The sequence below is a fragment of the Perca fluviatilis genome, chromosome 13 (genome assembly GCF_010015445.1).
Source record: "Perca fluviatilis chromosome 13, GENO_Pfluv_1.0, whole genome shotgun sequence".
Taxonomy (NCBI): domain Eukaryota; kingdom Metazoa; phylum Chordata; class Actinopteri; order Perciformes; family Percidae; genus Perca; species Perca fluviatilis.
In genome coordinates, this window is record NC_053124.1 from 5591289 (window position 1) to 5615942 (window position 24654).

The 24654-nt window shown below is 41.2% G+C and overlaps 1 protein-coding gene across 16 annotated transcripts in view; it reads right to left on the bottom strand.

Moving 5' to 3' along the window:
• Window positions 1-290: 290 nt before the first annotated feature.
• The window catches only part of epb41a (erythrocyte membrane protein band 4.1a), a 63583-nt gene continuing 39219 nt past the window's right edge, over window positions 291-24654 (bottom strand). For 13 of the 16 annotated variants that reach the window (XM_039819595.1, XM_039819594.1, XM_039819593.1 and 10 more), the window contains 5 exons: window positions 8329-8457; window positions 7323-7439; window positions 6526-6606; window positions 6172-6291; window positions 291-2098 (listed from right to left, as the gene is read on the bottom strand). In XM_039819595.1, the coding sequence (XP_039675529.1) occupies window positions 6193-6291; window positions 6526-6606; window positions 7323-7439; window positions 8329-8457 (426 nt within the window). In that variant the 3' untranslated portion in view covers window positions 291-2098; window positions 6172-6192. The remainder of the gene's footprint in view (window positions 2099-6171; window positions 6292-6525; window positions 6607-7322; window positions 7440-8328; window positions 8458-24654) is intronic. The other 3 variants (XM_039819596.1, XM_039819583.1, XM_039819580.1) reach the window with 2 other exon arrangements.

Here is a 24654-nt window from a genome sequence, read left to right on the forward strand (position 1 = left end):
GTAGATGTAGAAAATTAAAACCTTAGGGCTTAGGGCTAGAGATTTAGATATTTTAATGGAATGAAAAGGGATTTTATTAATATTTTTCTTTCCTCGTTTGTCTCGGATTTGTGATTTTTAGATGTTCTGAAATGTTAGTGTAAAAGTTACTTCAACTTTAGCAAATTATAAAAAAAAGTTTTAGAAAACTATCTACATATTCAACCCTTCTGTCCAGTATGAAATATATGTAAACCATGAAATAAAATTAAAGAATGAGAAAACTAGCTAGACACACAACACAACTCAAATACAATGTCTCCATTTGTGTTTATTCTGTGCATGATGCTCTTTTATTAAGTCTTCCTGTGATGGTAAAGTGAGGGTTCACAATAAAAAAAAGAACTTAGAAACGCTGGCTTGCATGTTTCCAACAAGTCAAAGGAGTATCATGGGGCACAGTGAAAGAACTACAACATGTTGAGCTGTACAGAATATTGTGTTCTAAAAAAGCATCATGTTTAAAAATTGACAAAATATAAACTACATATGCCATATTAAATATGTCTGATTTAAATGGGCAGTGTGTACTCAAGAGGAGGTTAAATATGGCCACCCAGACTTATTTATTGTTATGTTATCACCAATGTAATGTTTGCAGTGTGTTTGCATGAACTCAATATGCAGACGTCCTCACCCAGAAAACGGCTGACCATTCTTTAACATATACACCAGGATTGGGTTGCACAAACCCATTTCTAAGTTTAAAATGCTACAATAACTTATAGAAATAATGGGCAAAACTAGTTAAGTTAAGCTGGATTCATCCTAAAAGCTTTGTGCAGGCACCTCAAATTCACTCGATGGCTGAATGTTAACAATTAATGAGTGCCAATAACTATATTACCCAGATAACCTTGTTAATGTGTTGATGTGACAGTTGAAATAACTGGAGTATTGCCTTAATCAGGTTATAATCAAATTACAAGGGTGAAAGTAAGGGCTTCATGATGCATATCTAAGCTTATGCAGTTTAATGAGGAACTATTATCCTGTGCTCCTCGCTTCACTTCTCTCCACCACTGTCATGTTTGAGTTTACTTTCATTTGAATTCCCTCTCTGTAGATGAGTACACACTGCCCATTTGGTAGAAAAGTAGAAATGTGAAACATGTGCAGAAATGCAGAAATACTGTAGATGCTGATGTCATGCTCAGACTAAAACTGTATCTGGAATGCTCTCAGTACAAAATCCTGAAGTTACATACGACTGTGTTGAGTAGATCTAAAACATAAAGACACAAACAGAAGACAGAGGTGGGAATAAATAAAGTCAGAGTCATTTCAGTACACTGCTGTCTCCTGTTCTGGTGACACGAGCACGACAAGAACAACAAGAACGACTAAAACAATCAAAAGATGGGAAGATCACCCAACAAATCATTGAGTCAGAACTTTAGACACGTTGAAAGGAGTAACTGCCCCTGTGGTTTGATAAAATCATTCTTTTTTTTATACATAAATTGAAAAAATATTTTTTTCACATTGAGAGGGAAAATAAAATATTTACTGTACAAGAAATGACACCAAACTTGCACTAAAATTTGAGAGGGACCCTCGAGTCCTGACGAGTATAATCCCAAGAAAAATCACCCACAATCCCTTTGTCAATGCTGTTTGGAACACACTGTTAAAAAACACTTGACCTTCAAGTTATTGATAACCAATTCAGATGGTAAGAAAAGCTGTAGAAAAATAAAGTACCAGTAATCTCAAGATTAAAAGACCAAATGCCCTTGGAAATTTTCCTAAACTCCCCAGACAAATTGGAGAGGAATAAACCCACAAATGCTGTACTTTATTTTCTTTCTTTTTTGTCTTTAAAAAAGTTTTTTTTCATCAGTCCAGCGGTTGATCTTTAGTGGAACCAGAGGGGATTGTGGGGAATACCGGGACGGTTCTCCTTCAGGCCAAACTCCGCACTCGTGGAGGGTTAAGGTTCAGAGTTCAACATCGGAGCTTGTTCCCTCTGATGGTCTGCTGGTTCATGTCCAAGGCAGGGCAGTGGCTGTGATGGCTGGGGGGGAGGCGAGGGGGAGAGTAGGGGCAGATAAGAGAACTGAGGCGTGGTTGAAGAATTGGTAGATTGACAGAAAGAGAGATGAACAGATGGCCAGAGAAAGAAAAGAAAGATATTTTTAGTGGATTTTAACAGCCAAACATCAACATATAAATCACATATTCAATTTCATTTATAGTGTCAAGTTATCTTAGGACACTTGAAGCCCAGTTTAGACCAAAGATTCTAGACGAGACGAAACCCGTTTTAGGAAAAGTTTCAGCGGTCTGACATCACCTATTTCAACAGCCAATAGAGAAGTCAGATGGACGGAGGCTCATCGAGCCGCGAGCACGGTATGTGGTGGAGCGAGCTAGAGAGGGACTGAAGAGAAGGAGCTGCATTAGAACAACGCAGAGAATCAGAGAAATAAAACTTTTTCTCGGTTTGATCTCTACTAGAAATGCAGCGTTGGCAAGTATCTCACATCGCTATCCTCATTCATATTTTAAGTTGTTACAGATGGTATCCAACTAGCCTGACAAGCCAGACCCACATCAAGATGTTGGGTCTGGGAACTCACCATTGACATGGCTCAATCGGAGGGGCGGGATAAACGGTTGTCTTTCAAAATCCCTCTGCATGCAATAGGATAGCGCTACAACCAGGCAGAGCAACGAAGAAGGTATCGAAGCTAGTTGATAGATTAAACTTTTGCCGTATCCGGTCGGCAAAACTCCAAACACATCTTCCTTTTTAAAGAATGAAATCAGTGCCGTTCTTTGTTCTTTTCTCAAAGAAAAGCTGAACTCCCAAGTCTTCCAGAAGACCACTGTTCCCAGCAGCAGCAGCAGCAGCCATAAGCCCCGCCCACCGACTCTATACACGATGTGATTGGCCTGATCAGAGTTTGGTTTTTCCAGCTCGCAAGTCAACGGAGAGTGCCTAGACTGCAAATTAAATTTGCTGCCGCTAGGGTGCGTCTAGATTTCTAGACTAGGTATCCAGCTGCAAAAAAGCCTGAAAAGTCGGACATTAGAACGGAAGTACAAAGAGAGAGGGGTTGCTCTGGAGATGATACACCGTCTCATTAGTGTCTCGTCTCATTGGTGTGAACTGGCAGCTTACAGAACGCTGCAGACCAGAGACTCATCATGAGTCTTTGGTCTGAACTAGACTTTACAGACAGAGGAGGTCTAGACCACACAGTATAATTTACAGTATAATTTACAATGACCCAACAATTCCCCTAAAAGCTATTATTTGGTTGGACGTATGTGAGCATGTGTTTTTGGAACAGGAACTGTGCAATGACAAATCCACAAGAACAGACAAGAGCACAAATTGAGAAAGGCCTGTAGGCCTCTATCAGGGCCAGACTGGGATAATTCAGACCAGGCCACACATTCACATGTTAGCATGTTTCTTTACTTAAAACACTAACCATGTCCCTTTCTCATAAATATATGTGTAGTTTGGCAGCATTCAGCTGCACGGTGCTCCAGGGTTTTTGTCCTTTCAATGCGCTCCCTCTCAGCTCCACCTGTTTCTCTCTTGTAAGGCTCTGGCTTGTAGATGTGTCGTATGTGTACATGCGTATGACCAATCACATGATGACAGCCAGGGATCATACAATGTAGCTGTCCCGTGTTGTTTTTACTTTGATTTACCCATTTCATTTAGCATTTCTAACACTGACTGCCTGTGTGAACCGCAGGATTACACAGACTACTATCGCCATTACTTTCCTACTTTTACTTTGGCAAGTTTGCTCATTACCATGCCTTCCTGGTCTGTCAAACTAACTGAGGGCTTCAACCCCCACCTAGACTGGGAGGTGTGTTTACATAACAGCCTGTCAGCCGGCTAAATGGCCCCACTTTCCCAGCATGGATCCATTTAAACCACATAAACAGGCTGACAATAAAGCCACATGGCCACCATTATGGAACATACGTCATGCTTGATGTTGGCACAGACTGTTACCATACAGATTTACTAAGAAAATGGGGGTGCCCAAATGTGCTGCAGCTGTAATAAGTTTGCAAATACACGGAACACGAAAATGCGAAATAATCTGCTGTGAATATTTTGTTGTTCAATAAAAGGTTTTAGTAACGGCTGGTTAGGATGTCGGTAGGACAGCTTGAGGTCCTTCTGGGGACGCTGCTGAAGAGAGAGAGAAAGTGACGGGAGATGCGTTGTGGGCGGACGAGAGAGAGCGATCGGAGCAGAGGAGAGTTAACGTTTAGCGGAGAAGATATCGAGTGAATGTTCAGTATGTAGAGTCTGCAGTTGGAGCTCCTCCAGACAAAACTAATCCTTTTTACCGAAATCAGTTCCTTTAATTTCCAACATGGCGTCAGTTTCTTTGTGACACAGTCCGTTATAGTACATGGCCTTTGACCTGCAAAACTCCTCTCCATTGCATCACCAGTCATCATGTATCAAGTTTACAATAATAAAGATAAAACATGAGTTTGAATTTCATGGATTCAGCATCCCACTGACTGTAAGAAGGCCATGTAAGCTCAACATTATGTTACAGAAATGTCACTGATCCACGATCAGCAAGTGATGTGTTGTTGTGTCAAGAGTTTGAGTCAGACCAGAGGCAGGATGGTGAAGGTGGGTTCAGTGTGGACAGTGTCACGGCACGCTATCTTCCTATTGGCTGTTCTGCATGGCTGTCAGGGTGGGATAGGTGGGGCTTACCTGGTCACAAAGCCACTACAGTTTTGAGGAAGGGAGACGTGTTTGAGTGCCGCCAGAAAGTCGATGGAATCCCCTTTTTCCTCCATTAAGTTGTGTTACAGTTATTGTCCGCTTCTTAAAGGTCCCATGACATGGTGCTTTTTGGATGCTTTTATATAGACCTTAGTGGTCCCCTAATACTGTATCTGAAGTCTCTTTTATATAGACCTTAGTGGTCCCCTAATACTGTATCTGAAGTCTCTTTTATATAGACCTTAGTGGTCCCCTAATACTGTATCTGAAGTCTCTTTTATATAGACCTTAGTGGTCCCCTAATGCTGTATCTAAAGTCTCTTTTATATAGACCTTAGTGGTCCCCTAATACTGTATCTAAAGTCTCTTTTATATAGACCTTAGTGGTCCCCTAATACTGTATCTGAAGTCTCTTTTATATAGACCTTAGTGGTCCCCTAATACTGTATCTGAAGTCTCTTTTATATAGACCTTAGTGGTCCCCTAATACTGTATCTGAAGTCTCTTTTATATAGACCTTAGTGGTCCCCTAATACTGTATCTAAAGTCTCTTTTATATAGACCTTAGTGGTCCCCTAATACTGTATCTAAAGTCTCTTTTATATAGACCTTAGTGGTCCCCTAATACTGTATCTAAAGTCTCTTTTATATAGACCTTAGTGGTCCCCTAATACTGTATCTGAAGTCTCTTTTATATAGACCTTAGTGGTCCCCTAGTACTGTATCTGAAGTCTCTTCAGCCTTGGTGCAGAATTACAGCCACTAGAGCCAGTCCCACAATGAGCTTTCCTTAGGATGTGCCATTTCTGTGTCTGTAGCTATTGAGGAGGAGAGGGGGGGGGCAAGGTGGAGGGTGGGGGTGTGGCCTTGACCAACTGCCACTTTGCTCGTTTGAAAGCCATGATGTCTCTCTCTCATGGGCGGGCCAAATTCTCTGGGAGGGCAAAGCAGAGAAAGGGGAGGTAACCTTGCTCCTTATGACCTCATGAGGAGAAGATTCCTGATTGGCCCATCTGAGCTTTCATTTCCTCAAAGGCAGAGCAGGATACCCAGGGCTCGGTTTCCACCTATCACCATTTCTAGCCACTGGGGGACCGTAGGCAGGCTGGGGGAATGCATATTAATGTTAAAAAACCTCATAAAGTGAAATTTTCATGCCATGGGACCTTTAAATGTCTACACATGAACTGTCCATGGAGCACCGACTAACCAGTGTCGGAGCACGGAGAGCGAGCAGATCGAGTTGACGGATCGGAGCGGCGCCGGGCAACAAGGCGTCAGGTAGGCCTTTTTCACCTTACCTTTAGCCTGGCAGCCCAACGCCTATCTGTGGAGATTCATATATGACAAGTAATGACAGGATCAAGTATTCCCAGGGTTGGGGTTTATGCCGTGACAACGCTCACCTTCCAAAGGATCAGTGTGTCTTACTCTGGGCTGATCTCGGTCTCCTGGTGCACGACCACTTTGGTAACAGACATGTCTGGGTGCTGCTCCTTCGCCTCTTTAATGGCCTGAGCCAAAGCCTGAGCAGCGGAGGAAGGACAACAATGCAGGCTAGTTAACATGATTAATGAGTTTCATTAAAATGACTTCATGCAGAACAGATTTACTTGATATATGAACACAATTGCTCTATGAGGCTAATTAAGCCAACAAATAATTCCCGCTTCGCATATCAGGTACATATGCATTTCAGCCAGAAAATCTATAAAGCACCTGCTTCCTGCAAAGCTTCTCCCATCATTTACATTCCTCACCTTGTCGTGATCAATTTCAGTGTCTCCAGTGATGACGATTCTCTTCTCAATGCGAGTCTCAGAGATCCCTCCCTTCACCGTCTGCAACAGTCACATGATGACACAAGATAAATATCTAGAAGCTAAGAAAAACACGCACACATTCAAATCCGTCTTTATTATCCCTCTGAATTTTGGATGACAACAGAATCCACCCTGGCAGAAAAGCCTGACACGACTTGTTGATCAGCCGTAAGACCAGAGTCTCTCTCTGAAATAAGGTGGATCCAGGCACAGGTTTGGAGGACGATGCAAAGGAACATGGATGTATGCAAGACGCGCACAAAATATACCAGTAGAGCAATGACATATGGCCCTCTAATCTATCTATTGTTCATTTGACTGCAGGTTTTTAGGATAACTCATGTTGCACCGTGTAGTTTTGTGTCTTTCATGGAGGTTTCTGAAAAGCTGAGGCATGCTGCTGGGTGTGTCTTTTATTACCCAAACGGACAAAATATCAGACTAAACAAAGGAACCTCAAGTGTATTCTTGTCTCAAACCCCTGAGTATAATATGGACAAAAACACACAACTACGTTTCAAATGTTCACATAGACATCCACAGGAAAACCCGTTGGAAGCGAGTGGAACAGAGGCTAGCCGGCAGGGCGGGACACTCTCCAGCAGGGACTTACGCAGGGTGTAGTGAAGGGTCAATAAGTGATGAAACAGGGATAAGTAGCGTACAACATGGTGGTGAGTGGCTGTGCCGATGTGTGCTGAGTGAGTGCGCGGCTGTTGGTGAGCTTTGCATACCTTGGTGATCTGGGTGGTGGTGGTGGTGCTGACGGTCTCCGAGGTGATGGTCTGGGCACTCAGCAGCACTGCTGAGTCCCTCTCTGCCGGGCTGTCCACTGACTGTGGGAGAGACACCTTTTGAAGGGTTACACAAGAACCTCAAATCAATCAATTGAACATACTCAATGGTCTCCTATCTGTCATGTGTATGTGTGATTGATGTCATTGAGACATTCTAATCCTACTTGCCTGGGTATTGAACGGTTTTGTTATCAACCAAAACAATGCCGGCATTGCTGTTTTAAATTGGTTTTCTTCTTTACTCTGACATTTTCTGATTTAAATCAAACATTTCTCATTATGGGCTGGATTTAGTTCTTGTACAGCTGCTTGTGTTTAACTACTTACATATTTGAGATTTTTGTATATATATTTGTATAAAAACATCTTTAACGTTTAATTAGGTACCAAAAAATAGCGTTTTGGTTCTGAAACTCACGTAAAGTATTAGTTTTACCAACTGGGCAAACGGGGCACCTGTCCTGGGGCCCCGGACCCTCGGGACGCCCAAAGGCTCCAGGTCCAATGGTAAATGGCTGCATTTATACATCACTCTTATCCAAAGGGCTTTACAGTGAGTCTCTCATTCAGCCATCCATACTCACACAGTGATGGCAGTGAGCTGCTATGCAAAGGTTCAGTGTCTGGCCCAGGGACACATTGACGTGTGGACACTTTAACATAAGGACAGGAGTAGCCACAGCCGCCCCTTGGGCCTTTAGTGGGCTCATCTTTGGACATAATATATGACCGTTTGTACCAACCTAAAGGAGCCATGGATGGAAAAAGTGTGTAATGTTCCTGCCTGTTGATTGGCTGAGCTTAGACTGATTTCAACAAACTGGCAGAGGTCCTCAACAGTCAACATATGGAAACATGTTTACAAGCACGTCTTTACAAATAACTGCATTGCATACAATTTAGACTTTTATTGCATTTAATCAAAGCCCAGAATTCCCCTTACCTGTGCTGACTCGTATGTGATGGTCTTGGTCTCAGTGTGAACTAAAGGGATGTCCTTGTAGGTCACAGTTCCTCTCAGGGAGTTGGTGACGTCTGAGATGGTGATTGTCTGGGTCTTTAGCACAGGAGACTGGAGGGATCAGATCAACAGTCACAAACTAACTCTCTGAGGGCTCCATCAAGAGGCAGGAAATCTAGATTACTCATGAAGTTACTATTGTAACTTTAGTTATGGACTACATACAATGAGTTAGGATTTATTTTACGCTGATCTTTGTTCAAGTGTGTTAACAGCACGTTTGACCACTGTCTTTGACATTATGTTGTGTTCATATGAAGCCGTCAGCGGGATAAGCTGCACTTGTCTTAACGTTTGTGGTGAATCAACTAGTCATCTCTAGTCATTAAAACCATTTGAATTGTAGATTGATCTGCCGCCTACATCAATACTCAAGCTCACTAAGGAAACTCTGATCACCAGTGTTGGGAGTAATGCGTTACAAAAGTAACGTAATTACAGTAATTTTACTGTCCAACACTCAACACTGCCGAGAAGTTACTTCCTTCCAAGCAAAAGGTGCTGTGTGTAGAAACACGGAAATTCAGATGTAGGTAAAGTAACAACATTAAAAGCAATTTCCAAGCAACTGGTGACAACATACACAATTAACACACAGAATACTGTTTTAAGCTACAAATATATGATAGAGTTTTCTGTACCTTAAGATCAGATCTGCATTATTTGGCTACATAAAGAGTAGGTGGACAGAGCAACCTGTAGCAAATGGCAGAGGTTGTATCAGATGTACACCAAATGGGTGACAGCAGTGACTTTCACACATGGGGGTGTCATGTGCATACCCAGTACACTCTAGAGACATCATCATAGCATGCATGCAAGACAACAAACCTATAAATTGGTTTGTTCTGACCAGAAGACCACAATTGTATTATACACATTCAAATGTACACGTCATGTACACGATTTGATGCATTTATTATTTTATAGTACCTATGACAACCTTACTGTAGCTCTAAATAATATTGGAAAAGTCACAATATACCAAGAAAGATCAGATAAGTAAGAGAAAGTCCATCAGTAGACAATGAAAAACAACTAAAATGTTTCTTTAGTATCACAGTGAACAGTACAGGCTTATAGATTCAGAATGATCCAAAAGTCCGATGACACTGAATCATCAGCAGCTCATACAGATGTGCACACACCCTCCTATTGGCTAAGTATGTGTACTAAACATGCGCAGTATTTTATGGATTTATTTAGTTGAATAGCAGTGTTGTAAAAGTAGTAAAGACACATTACAGCTTGTATTATGTTAATCCCACCAACATTTCAAAGGGTAAACATTATACTTTCCCAGAGTTCATTTAGATCCAGTCACACTTTGTCAAAAATATGCAAATGGTCAACATTTCCTGTCATCATTTGAAAGGCTAAAACAAAACCTGAAACATTTCTCAGGAAACTCAAGAGACGTTTGGTTTGGCCTGATATTGTGGAAGTCACACAGAGCAGAAAAATGATCAGGTGTAAGAGGGAACTAAAATGACAGATGAAATGGTCCACTGAGATGACTCTACTTATCTTAGTGGACCACACACAAGTGCATCTACATACAGTACTTCCAGCATTAACAAACAGACCACAACAAAACTTCACCACATGTACTGTAACCATGCAGTTAAAGATATCCAACGGTCTTTCAGCGTCCTGAAAGACTGTGCTGTTTGGACACATACACAGAGCAGAGCTAAAGCTAAATATGCAACTTTTCAAAGAAATATAGCTACTGTTGGCAGAATGAGAATCACAGTATCCTGCAGCATCCACCATGTGACAACGTTGCTACTTTCCAAAGAAGCCAATAACTGGATCAATAGTTAAGAGGAGGCTGTGAAAACATAGCCAAGAGAGCCTTTATTGTAAGCAGTGCCAGAACAATAACCCAAAATTTGGTGCAGTTACCACAACAACACTTTTTTTATCTTAATGTTTTACTTTTACAAATATGAACATGTTTTTTTTTTACTAAAGGTTTTTAGAAGTCAAAGTTCTAATTGTTAAATACAAGCAGCAATACTTGGACGTTGTCTTAATAAAAAAGTGTAAAATTAGCAAAATTGTGATTTAAATCAGGAAATATCTGATCAAAGAATAAGCAACAAGGTTTCAAATCTGACTATACATCCAATGACAAGTTTCAGTACTTTTCTGTAGTTTTTGCTATTTGGTGCCATGGACACATTAATGTCTATATCACACTGACACTGAACATTAAAAAATGTCATGTTGTAGTTTCATATCGTAAAATGTAATTGCAGAACAGGACCTCATGTGTGCTTGGGCTGCTATCTGTAAACACAACAGATCATATGGTGTCCCGGTTCTGCCTGCTTACCATACAACAGGAACAAGAGTAAAGGAAGAAGTAAGAGAAGAGATCAACCAGGCAACTGATAACTCTGTCAGCTAACTTTTTTATGTAGCCCAAGTTCACTTTTAACCTCAGATCATATGGCTGCTGTTCTGCTGCTGTTAAGTTTTAAATGACTTCCTGTCTCAGACAGTATCTGGAATGTACTGTATTTATGCAACGATATGTTGGACAGCAGCAGCCGAGTTGAGTCAGGCCGCCTGAGTATACAGCTTTCTAGTACTGAAGCGTCTCAATAGGGTACACATAGAGCTATGGAATGGTAAGCCCCAGAAGGAAAGCATGCATCAGTTAGTCACCACCTGCACTTCTTAAGTTTGTCAGCCAGTAGCCAGGAGAGTTTGTAACACTGTTTAAGGCTGTAACGCTTCCATTTAGATGACTGGCAGTTAGCTGGTAATAACAAAAGCTGAGTAGATGGGAGAAGGCAGGAGCCTTCGTCAGTGTAGGAGTGCGAACATATGGCTATTTCCTGGAGGTAGTACCAGTGTAGACCCGGTGAGAATCAAACTTGCCAAAGAATCATTTGTTTATTTTTAAAGCCAGTCCTGTTACTGCTCGCTGCTGGAGACAGAAACTACACCAAGAAAGTTGACTTGAAGCCGTTATTCTTGTGCAACAGTTCCACCTGCACCTTACTGCCTCTTGTCACCAGTATCAAGACATGTTGTCAATGTCAAACATTCTACTGGCCAAAGACCAAACTCCAGTGGTAGTTCTCTTTAGTTCTCTTTGGTCTACAGTAGCAATTTCCATTTTGGGAGATTATAGTTACACTGGTCACTAAGTATGTACAGTCATGTGAAAAATTAGGACACCCATGCTAAAGTTGACTAAAAAGAGGAATAAAAAAAATCATCTTTTGGAAATTGATCTTAATGCCTTAATTAAAATAAAATGAGTAAAAATCCAACCTTTAAGGACACCAATATTGTTTGTGAATGAATAATGTATCGTAAATGAATAAATGTTCTTCCTTAAAATACAGGGGGCATGAGTAAGTACACCCCTATGTTAAATTCCCATAAAAATTCCCATGGTTTTATGTCAGTTAGCCTAATAGCTGGTTTGATTTGCATTGAGAGATGGAAAGTACCCCATTTCAATTCCAAAGGCCAAGGGAACTTTATCAGGATGCATAGTATCCTGGATCCATGAAATAACTGGCCTTTAAAAGTAAAAATCTGCCTGCCTCTATGGGAATTTAACATAGGGGTGTACTTACTTATGCCCCCTGTATTTTTTAATTAAGGCATTAAGATCAATTTGCAAAAGAAGATTTTTTTATTCCTCTTTTTAGTCAACTTTAGTATGGGTGTCCTAATTTTTTCACATGACTGTAGTTATTATGGTGTTTCCACACAGAACGTTTACATTTTTTTAGATAAAAGTGCATTCAAAGTAAACTGCGTTAGTAGACAATGAACTTAACCTGTGTCTTTAAGAATCCACGTCATAAACATACAGAGACTAGAGGAAATTAACAGAAAGAACTGGAGTTTCTGGTGAGTTCTGATTAGCCTGATCGCTATCGCTGTACCATCGCTACATTGGCTGTTGCGGGTGAATAACACAGACTGCACAAACAGTCCAGTGGTCAGATTTGTGTTAACAACACAAGGTGACCACTCATTTTATGTTTGGTCTGAACATCTCTATTGTCGATCAGTTAATACTCTGAGCAGGTTTAATCAGAATTGGATCGGGTGACAGTTAATATGATGGGTTCTTCCTTTCTGGACTCTCAATGTCTCTGTTCCATTCCATTCCAGCTCTGTCAAGATGGTATACAATTGTTAAACAGCACAAATTTAATGCCAAAGATCACCAAAGTTGACTTTGCTTCGCAATAGGATCTGCTGATAGTCGTTATTTTATTCAAATTAACTGAAAAATCAAAAGTTTTGCTGTCATGAATGCTGACACTTAGATGAATCATGAGTCTTTGGGCAGGATTTCAACAAGCTCAGTCTGTGCCAAAGAGAAAAGTTGCATATTATAGCTAGGCATGCAAGCAACACTTATCCTGTTAGGCTCACAAAACCCTTTCAAAACCCACTGAATTATGTCAGAATTACAACTGCACTCCCAATACTATCTTCTTATCTGTAGCCGTGAAAGACTAATGGCTCAGTAATTACCTAAACTACAGGCACAAAGCAATTTCCAGTCATGATCACTGTTCTCATCCTCTGGAAGACTACAAAAAGAAGGACTCTGCTTTTATTATCCCATTCTGACATTGTTGTATTATCATCTCAGCATCACATCATAGTTGTGTCTACATGGTTGGCCCAATCATGGATCTGGGTTATGAAGTCAGAATCAATATGTGTCCCTCGACATGTTACTGGAAAAAGTATAAAATTGTTGTGATGCATTCCTGAGTAATTCCTTTTCTCCACTAATGGATTCTTAACTTACACTTGGCCTGATTGTCTGCTGATACTTGGTCCAACATTAACAGGGCTAACGCATATCAGTCTCTACTAAACTGCACAAAGATTCTTAACAGAGTCTGAGGGCCAGATGAGAAATGATTCTGATGCCAATATTTGTAATGTAGCGAGGAGTTTAACAACTGCTGGAATGGAATGTGAACGCTGAGTCGGAGATTTTATGTCATCTTTGATTTCTTTCAGTAACTGTAATATTGCATGGCTGCTTAATCTTTAACGCTTAATGATTTTGTGTTCACTCAACTGAAAAAGTGTGATCCTTGTGGCAAAAATCTTTTCAGCTCGTCTCCTTGGCCTATGTCTTGGTCTTGCTCGGATTACTGCCGCCATTTCACCAGGAGCCATATGCGAGGAAACCCGCTTGCGGCTGGTTTACACCTGCTTTTAAGAGGCATAGAATTTTCACCGCAAAATAGAGTGGCGCTTTCACGGGCGTTTTTTGTACATACATAATTAAGCGCACTACGCTTCTCCTCCCATCTCTTTATGGGAAACTCCCACTTTTCCCTTGACCCTCCCGTGAACACATATGCATGACACGGAAAAGCTCATTTTGCCATTTTCAGTTCCCACGACAGGCAATCTGCATTTTTACCTCAGTGCGGCCTGTTTGTACATACCTCGCTACGCTTTTAAGCGCACGTTGCGATACAAATACGCCTGAAGTGGGCGCACAAGCGTTAGCACATCTGGCCCTCAGAGCTTTGGTCAACTGACTGACTATATATATTTGTTACCTTGCCACTTAACTAAGAGTTGTCCAGGGGCTGCATAACAGAAATGTCCAACGTGAGATCTTAGTATACTATATTTTGAAATTGAACATGCAACTTACTATGTTGCTGTAGTACACTCACTGGAAATCTACTCAACAGCAGAAATGCTAACTCCTAAGGAGAAAATATGTACAATGCAAGCACTATATGGAAGGTATTAGTAACAACCTTTTCCTTTTCCTGCACAATGCTATCGTGAAGGTTGTATAATCATGTTTCATTTACGAGAACACAGGGAAAAAAAATATTTTGCTGATTTCTTTAAGCGAGACAATGTAACTTTTGAGATAGGAAATATCACTTCCTGCAAGTAGCAAGTCCTGGCAATACATGTTTAATTCACTTTGCTTTAGGGCTTTAGCTGTTACAGTCTTACTTGGTCTGGTATGCCCAGTAGCATTTGGTGGTTTGGCAGGTCTGTTAACCTTTGGACTCTCCACATGATGAAGCAGAGTGGTCAAGGCTCTAGGAAGAACCATACTTCATATTCAAAGAGTCTGGAGGATGTGTAAAGTTTTTTCTTTTTGTTTACCAACCAGAAACCCAAGTAGTGTACGACTACTGGGTGTACTAGGCTACTACTAGGTGCCCCGACTGTAGTGCGCTTCTCAGTTTACTTTTCGGCGCAGTACTACTAACCAGAGCGAAGTAAAATTCTGCCGCTGCTGAGAAACTAGTCCCTCAAAATGTAATGCGATCATTGAGATGCATGGGTAGTTTTCTTTCTAACATTATTCTATCAACAGACCTTTACATCGATAGTCTGGCGTTATAATTTATTTGCCTCGGGTGTACTGTGGAGTGTGTAAGACTGCTTTTAATGGCAGGCTAGCAGATAATGTTGACTTACATTAGCCTAGCACCAGCGAACTCTGCAACTGGAAAGACTGGGCGAAAAGTGTTGAAAACGGTCTCCACTGATAAATAACACACTGGCCAACTTGGAAATGAGGTCCTATGTCCAAAATTCTGAACCACACCTTTAAAGAGATACTTTGCCGATTTGAAACCAGCTCTGTGTCATCTTTGTGTGTTTGGAAAGTGCTTTGCTGCTCTGCTTCGTGCACTAGCGCCACGCAGGGAAGCCAATCACCCTTCATCTGCACACACTGCTATGACACAGAACCGGATTTAAATCAGAAAAACATCTCTTTAACTACATTTTGTTGGGTAATAGGTTATATGAGAAAAAAACATCCTGCGTGAGCTGGTCCCAGATGCAATGGTATCTCTGTTTGTCCCTGTCCTGCTATTTGTTGTATTTTGGAAAAATGTAGTCCTCATTCCCAGAGCCTGTAGGAATTAATCTCTAATAACTCATTTTCAAAGTAGTACTCCCCTCACTCGTGACTGATGACAGTATGTTACTTCCTTGATGAAAACTTACTAAAAAAAAAAGAATCTATAATAATCCGATAACCCTGTCCAAAATAATAGGCTGCTAAGCCATGAACCCTACAGATAGTGATTGTATAGGCTAGTTTTGTACTGAACAAAATGTGACCAATTGGAGCAGCAACACACTGAATGTACTCCTGAAGTGAAGATAGTCAGAATCAGTGCAGAATGTTGCGGTGGTGTGAACGGTTTTGACACTTGCACTTGACTTAGGGGAAAAAAGGGAACAAAGTACACAATCACTGACTGTGAATCTTTGAACCAAACTGAACACAGTGATTTGTAATTTCTCTACAAGCCTCTGTGTTGCTTGTCCAAGTATGTTTTTCTATAGTAAGCAGATTAACAGGGTTATGTTAGAACAACATATCAAGCTGTACTGTATTGTCAGGGTAACCATCTACTCCACAACACAACAGCAATGCTACTCATTTGTTTCTATGTCTTCTACAGGGTTCAATACCTGCTTAGGATGCTGACTTTTTGCCTACGACTAGCTTCAGGTTTTGAGCATGATACAGTATTGTGTATGTAGGTATGGATGTATCCTTGGTCAAAAAGAAGTCAGCAGAAGACACCACCTCAACCACCTCAGGTAAAGTTCATCAGTGAGCCTGCTGGAGCGGATCAAATCTGCCTGGGACAGTTGTCATTTCAGGCGGCAAAATTGACGGTTTTGGTTAAAACTGACAAGACTGATGTGCATGTTGCTCTGTTGTAAAGGACCCGCTGTCTCAAAAATTACTAATGACTATTTTCAATTAGAAATCTGCCTCCATTATCATTGAAAAACGCTTGATAGGCGTGGCAACAGTAACTAAGCTGGGGCGGAGCTTAGCAACAGTCAACTGCCACCCGTGGCCACAGTGACTGTTGTCCAGGAAAAGTTACATAGGCTCGCTTTAAAGACTCAAATTTATTGGTGCCATTTCAGGCTGAACTGAGGCACATGAAGGCTAAGGAAGGAAACTGCGCATAGAACCAATAGAAATAATGACTTCAAGGTAGAGGAACAAAACAGAAGTTGAATGAAGCAGTCTGTAGGTGGCTGAGGGCACCTTGCAGGATAAATGTTCAGGGATCTAGGGACGCATTTGTCTTTAAATGAAGGCGAGCCACAGCATGGTCAGGGCCATCACCAGCAGCCCTGACAGAAAGAAAGACATCCGGGAATGCTTGAGCCTGGCTGGGTTCAGCTCACATGGGTTAACCAAGCTCCTCCGCTCATCTGGCACATTGATAGCCACCTTTAGAGTGTGACCATGAGCTTGTTCTTCCTCCTCCTCCTCCTCCTCCTCATCATCATCATCATCAACCCAATCAACTTCACTGTCCTCATCCTCTTCTTCCAGCAGGCAGTCCCGTGCGTACAGCGGGGGTCCCACTGGCGCTGGGGACAGACTAAATGCTCTTACCTTGTGTCCGAACAGAGTCGGCCTCCCTCGCTGTGCTCAGCAGCAGCAGCAGCAGGCCAAGAGAGACAGATAACAATGAACAGACACGTGGGATATGGTCAATTGACAGGAGAAGGAGGAAAGGGGATAGAAGGATGAGGGAACGGAGGAAGGGGATGAGGAGGGAAGGAACAGGAAAGGGATGCGCTGAAGGCTGTGTAGCATGGGGACATGCTTTGGCAAGATATCCCCTGCAGCTTTTAAATGAAGTTGTTTGTGGTGTTGTCTGAAAGAACAACATTAACATGAACAGACAATTCACGTCTCAACGCAGTTACTCCGTCTGTTAGCTTTGAGAAGTCAAGTAAACTCAAACTCACATTATGACAAGGTTATGATGCTGGGTGGCTTACAGTCCTATCGAACTAAATACATCTGGTTCTTACTTCTATGTGTTACTACTGTGACAGTAGTGTCGCAGTTGACTGCTGAACTTTCTTTTCTTTTCAGTTACACAATTACTACAACAGAAACAGGATTTTTAGAATGTCTTAAAATGCAAGACTAAGAGACATTTCTGGTTTATATCAACTTGGATCTTATTTCAGTAGCTTATTCGTAGTTATTCTATCAAAAAACTTTGTACACCCCAAAGTAATTTCCAGAATCTAAGAACATTGTGACATTGCACGAAAAGAGCCTGAAAGGGCAAGAAACATCAGAAGATTAGACAAGTTACCAACAAGCCAGATTATCCAAACCACTTAATGTGTCGGTAAAACAGAAAGGATTAGCCATGCCCTAACCTTCAAATAGGGGTTACCCAGGGTAAAACCCTAATCCTGACCTCGAAATAGTATTGTCGCTAATAATTCCTTTTTGCACAGTAAAACTGTGAGTGTGCACTACACACTAGGTCAAGTATGGGAGGTCTGATTACAGATTTACAGATTGTAAAGCCCCTTGAGTGATATTGGGCTGTACAAATAAAATTGACCTTACTTGAAAGAACCAGAGAGTCATGTCTCTAAACTATAATTGTTTGCAATTTGTATAATAATTTTACAGATGATGTATGGGTTCTCTTCTGAATAAATTTGGCTAACCTTGTGGTTTGTTTCCAACCTGTCTGGTCATCTGACAGCTTCTATTTCTTGACTTGTTAGACTCTTTTTTAGGCCCCGTTCATAGATCTCACCAATTAACTTGTTGAATACAAAGTTGTAAACTGGAATTATGTAATTATATGAAGTTGTTTTAGGATTTCAGGCCCGATAAGCTCTATTTGTTAGGCTACAATTACATCATTTTTCACATGCAACATGAAACAACAGTATGCTTTCAAAAATGTCATGTATAGGGTTGGGTAACAAGACCCGGTGCTAATACGGCACCGGTGCCTTAACGACCGGTATCTACCGGACCTAATAGCGGCGGGGTTTTCTGTGCCTCATTTCAAATGCTTGCTCTCCTCTCTGATGCTCCGAAACAGACGTTAGAGGGAACAGAAGCATCACTGCATGTCACGCTAGTTAACACAACACTTGGCAGCAGGTAATGTTAGCCTAACGTTAGCTAGCAGCTACGTTAAACACGGTTAAAATGCTGACAGCTAAACGGTGTGAAGTGTGATTGTATTTCACTGTAGAGGAGTCCAACACTGGGACGTTAACAGCCTGCAGCTGCAGCTGTCGAAAAACCACACAGACGGTGCGTTCACTTGAAACTCGCCTCACCAGCCTTGTGGTACATTCAAAGTTATTGTAAAATACACTTCTCTCTATCTAGTCGTTTTTTGTTGTTGTTTACCAGCAATTTACTAGTGAAATAAGTTTTGACCATATGGCCTTAGCAATAAACAAGCCCTTCTTAAATGTCACGACTGTCGTTTTGTGGTCCTTTTTAAAATTGTACTTTTTAAAATCTTTTTTTTTGTTTTAAAAGTATCGTTTTAGCACTGGGTTCGGAAAGAAATCCAAAAGATACCCAACCCTGGTCATGCATTTTCTTTGCATTATATTTTTACACAATCTCTGCTCTTGTCCCATGGCATAAGTAGAAAATCATCTTGACTCTTTGGTAAGTTGATTACCATAACCATTTTGCTATTTTGTTAGTAAACGTGGACATTTCCTCTCACTATGTTTTCTTTATTTTCTTAATTTAAAGTTCCTACATCAATTAACAAAGACGAGTTGATTTGTTTGGATGAATGTTAATTACTGAATGATGTACATCACCTGATTACTGACCTGAGTATTGACCTGATTGGCCAGTTTGAACTGGAGAGGCGGGCTCTAATCCTGTTTGTGTGAGTGGAGTGAGGGACTGTTTTGTTTGAAGAGCAGCACCAGAACAGTTTGAGCAGTGTAAAGAGGAGTTCCCTCTCTGTTGTTCTATGTTTCATGTTTTTTTGAAGACTGAAAGTAAAGGTCTAGCAGTTTTTCGGAGCAAATCTTCCTGCCAGCGTGATGTTTTATCTTCTTCGTGATTTCTCTGAGCTACAACACAACACAATGCACATTACAACATAGTGCAAGAACTGCTGCCTGGAGAAATAATCCTGCCACAGAAGTTCTTCTGTTTCTGTACTCGCCAGTTAGGTGGCCAGCTGTGAGTTAGAGCTGGTTGATATGAACTGTGTTGAGTAGCAAATAGGTAAGATATTTTTTTTATTTATAATGATATTCTATGAACACGTTGGAAAGCTGCCAGGCAGATTCAATAGAGTTGCAGAGGCTACCGTTGGGAGGGGTTAAAACCCTTTTCATTCCATGGGTCACCTGATTTTGAGGGTACATTAAAGACCATTTGCTAAACCCCTCCCATAAAGAGCGATTGTCCAATCGCAGTTAAGCAACTGGGTAAGACTTTAGTGTACTTGAAGGGGTGTGCATAAGACTGACATGACACAGTCACAACTATGACATGACACTGGACACATGACCACGGATGCTACTATATCAGTATTTAAAGTGGCTCTGTCGGACTCTTACCTAGATGGCATTGCTAAATGTTGATTCATCCTCATTCTCAAAGAAAATCATATAAATGATGTCTAATAAAGCATAGATGTAATCTCTGTGTTGCTTGTGCAAGTTCTGCTTTGTGTTACAAAGAAAAGAAACTGATAATAAGATTGCATTTTTTTTGTTACTATTTTTTGTTCTATAATATTAGGACGATCTAGCTCTAATATGCAGTAAAAAGAACAATGTTGCTTCTTGATTTCTGTGACTTCTACATGGATTATTAACTGGTGAGGATGCTGACTTTTTGTCTGGGACTTTAAACCTTTAAAGGACAACAGCCACTGAAGGATTCTGTCGTTTGTAAAACGATGGTAGAGACAGTCTCCAATCACTTTTGACAGAAAATCTGCTCCATGGTGGGAACAGGAAAGCCATTCTCCTGCAGCTAAAATGCTAGCTAGTGCATTCCATGTTGGCACTGCAAAGTCTTCTAAATGCCAAAAGGAAGAAAGACCATAACATTTCATCTGCTTTATAATGTGTCAATTATCTTCAGCATATTAGATGGCAGGGAGTATTTTTAAGCTAATTCTGCACTGGACACAGTGTGGCTGATGGGGATGTACTGCACACAAGGTAAGAATCTGAGAGCTCAGGGAGAATCTGGGAACAGATGATGATGCAATGGAGACTATTTCTATTTTTCCATCTTATATGTCATCATAATTCCTAGCATTCAGCAATAATATGAAATTACTAAAATTGTGCCTCAGGCTTTCAGCAAAAAAGTGCTGTTATGGCTGGATTCTCGAGTATTCAAAAGGAATATGTGATTATTGTGCAGGACCTAATGTCTGGGATAGAAACTGTGTCTTCAAGTTGTGGGTGGAGGAGAGCCGAGAGCCGGAGGGAAATACTTGCAGGTCAGAGGACTGAGATCCTCTCTGACCGTCAGGGTCATTGTCTGAACGCACAGGGAAGGGGGGAGGAGGCTGTGGGGAAGAGGAGGGAGTCGGTGGGGATTTGACTGGGGAAACAGGTCCAGACTTTAATGGGGAAGGGGAAGAAGATGAGGACAGAGGTGGCAGAGAAACAAGACAGAGACACAGAAGAACACATAAAAGACATCCAGGGAGGGTTGGAGGGTGGGACAGATGAGGGGAGGAGGGGGGGGTCAGTGCTACTAATCATTGGTCTTTAGCTTGTTTTCTTGTGTTCTTTTGCTCTCCAGTCTTTCACTGATCATCTCAGGCACAAGAGTCATGCAAATACATTTTCAGGATTAACCCAGCAGATGAAGCAGGATGACGAAGCTCGCAGCAGCCATTCAGAGAGCGAAGGCAGATCCAGCACAAAGGCGCCAGTATGCTTCAAACAAAAGCGGCTGTCAGACTGTTTACCGGTGCCACTTTCCAATGTGGTCCAACAATTTTTGTAAGTTTTCCAAACCAACAATCACCACTTCACAAAGCAATTGTACAGGTGTGTGTAAGTAACGGAAAATGTAGGATTTACATTCCTCACAACCTATTTATTTTCATTTTTTACACGAGCACATGAACGCCAGACTGTCCCAAAGTGTGCGCCCTTGTCCCCGTTGATATGAACATCATCCCATGTCTGCTTCTATGGCTGCGAGCTTTACACCGTGGAATGTCAAAGTAAAAACACTTTATACGCAGTTGGTTTGAAGCATACTGAACCCTTTAGGTTGCAGCCAAGCACAATCTGGTAATACTGGAGAGCTGTCTGTTAAGAGAAGGCCATGGCCATAGCCTCAGGGTGCCATTCTTTATATTGCTCATAAAGAAACGCTGGACAGTGTCCATTGACTGCAGCCAGACTCCAGTAGCTTTACCTCAGACATGCCCCCAACCACTCTGTGTGCAGGTACTGAGGACATCCTCCCCTGCACACAGACGCACACACCCATACACACACACACACACACACACCATCTCCACATCAGCACATTTAGAAAGATTGTGTGAAAAGGTGTGTGTATCTCTGAGACTACACTTCCAGTCATGCTACAGTAGTGGAATGATATGGAGACAGCCAACAGCACCACTCAGTGGACACTTCTAGATGATGAAATGCATTGTGGACATCTGCCATATTCCTCATGGACAACAAGATATTTCTTTAGTTTTTCTACACATATGTGTGTGTTTTGCCTATAATATTCTTCCATGCAACATATTAACATTTAAAATAGAGGGAACATACAGTGTGACTCCTGATAACACCTGATAACTAACCATACAAAGTAAGCAACTGCCCCTGGGCTCCAGACCTTCAGGGGCCCCAGATCTTCTGGGGCCTCAGACCTTCTGGGTCCCTGACCTTCAGGGGCCCCAGACCTTCTGGGTCCCAGACCTTCAAGGGCCCCAGACCTTTAGGGGCCCCAGACCTTCAGGGGCCCAGAAGGTTGTCTTTGTGGTGATAACTGGGTGGTAATTTGATGAATTACATGAATGAATACATATCTGTCTATATCACATGTGTCAAACTCAAGGCCCGCGGGCCAAATCCGGCCCCTTGCACATTCTGATCTGGCCCGCATATCAATTTAGGTTCACAATAAATTTTGGCCCACATAGTTGTACGCCAAACCAAAAACATGGGAAACAGTTTTTCAATTTGCAATTACGTAACACTCATAGCAGAATTTGGCAAATCTGCCGACTTTGAGAATCAGAAATCAGAAATTCCCCCAGAACCAGAGAGTTTTCATATTCAGGCTGTGAAAGAGCTTGTTGTGACTCGGCTGTGTGGTAGCCTACTTAGAAAATGTAATCATTGTTTTGCTCGATTTGCTAAATTCTAGAATGGCTTTGGAACTTTTTTGCTCACTTTTTCAGGGCTTTATGTGGACCAAACTGTAAGTAAGAAGACTATATGATACATGCAATAATTGAGTCAAAGATATTTGACTTTTTCAATTAAATAAAAGCATGTCAATAAACTATACATGTCTGGCCCTTGGTGTGATTCTCTTTTTCCAGTGTGGCCCTTAGTGAAATTGAGTTTGATACCCCTGCTCTATATGGTTCATTCTGTATATCCATATTTATTCTGTTTTTATCATTATATATTCTGTTAATACAATGCATATATCTATATTATATTATTCTTACTACTAGTATAATGTCAATATCTGTACATGTTGTTCATACATTGTTCATATTACATAGCCATATTTATTCTGCTCTTATAACACTGCAATATATTTCTGTCCAGCCTATGCACCACCTGTCTATCACATTACACTTTTCTGCTTTTTTTTTGCACTTCTGGTTGGATGCAAACTGCATTTCGCTGTCTTTGTACTTGTACTCTGCACAATGACAATAAAGTTGAATCTAATCTAATCTAATTTTCACCAAATCTTGAAGTACAATTTTAAGGAGGGGCCTTGAGTTCAAATTGAACTTGAATACCTTAAATATTTAATTTGATATTATGGATATGTGTGTTTAAAGGCCCTGCGCAAACACAAACACAAACACACACACACACACACACACACACACACACTCACTCTCTCTCTCTCTCTCTCTCTCTCTCTCTCTCTCTCACACTCGCTATGCACACACTAGCTACTGTTACAACAGGGTGGATTATACTGAAAGCATTTCCACAGCCCTGTGAGCTTTAAAGCTTGCGCGTGGCATCTTACAAGTAGTTTTCTTCTCCTGCTCTCATTGGAGTATGTCACAGCAGCGTAGGGCACATAAAGCCCACAGGGCCACGAGTTTCCAACCCTCACTGGGTTACATTTTGTAGCATTCAAATAAATTGCTACTTTGAGATTTGAAAAATGTGTTCTATTACATTGTAATATCAAATTGAATTCCATTCAGCCCTAGCAGACATTTTGACAGTAAAAGCCCAGGTGCTACTAATAACATTACCGCTGGCTCTGTTCTATTCAAGTATCCCAGTAAGCCATGACTGTGTGAGCAGCATGCATAACAGCAGGATCCTGAAACTGATGCAGCTAAATGGAATTTGTTATTCGTTTGATTATGTACCTTTGTGCTTTTCCTGTGACATACAAATGTCAGTAAATCGACTTGACTTGTTGAGCGGCTTCAAATGATCCCAGACTACCTACTGACTCACAGTACACTCAGGGCAGAGCAGCTACCAGCGCAGAAATACTGCTCGGTTCCCGGCGCTCTGGGCAAAATGGGTTGGGGGAATATTTGGTGACACCTCTTGTTCCTGAGTTAAGTTTAAATGCACTAATTAGCTGTGTTTACATGGACCCTAATATTCCACTAATAACCAATAATAGCCCAATCAAAATCAAAATACCTCATGTAACAAGCTGAATAGGAAGAGACTGGCCTGAAGGGTTTAGAGGGGTGCCTGATACACCTTCAATATGAAAATATTAACGCCTAATAACCATGTAAACGCCTAATCCAATGTTTGCCCCATGTGGGTGGAACATTAGTGACGTTGCTTCTGGAGAGACAGAAACATGGTGGGAGCTAAACTAAACTGTTGTTGGAGAACGATTTAAGAAAGATTTAAAGTTCAACAATCCTTAAAGAGCGGGTTACATGCACAGCCAGTGGAACCAAGTCAAAAAAGTTCAACTGTTATGAAATACTTTGTGTAAATGCATATCTTATCGATCACTTTATCAAAACTTGAAACACTTTTATGTAAACAGTTCAGTTGGAATCTCTAATCAGAATGATTTTAATGGGGCTGAAGGAATATTGTCCATGTAACCACAGCTATTGTAAGTGGCTTTGGGCAAAAGCATCTGCGGAATGATTGTAATGTCAGGAGTCACAGAGCTCAGCAAGCATTCTTTCTTAAAAGATACACGGCTGGATGAAAAATCCCGGAGAT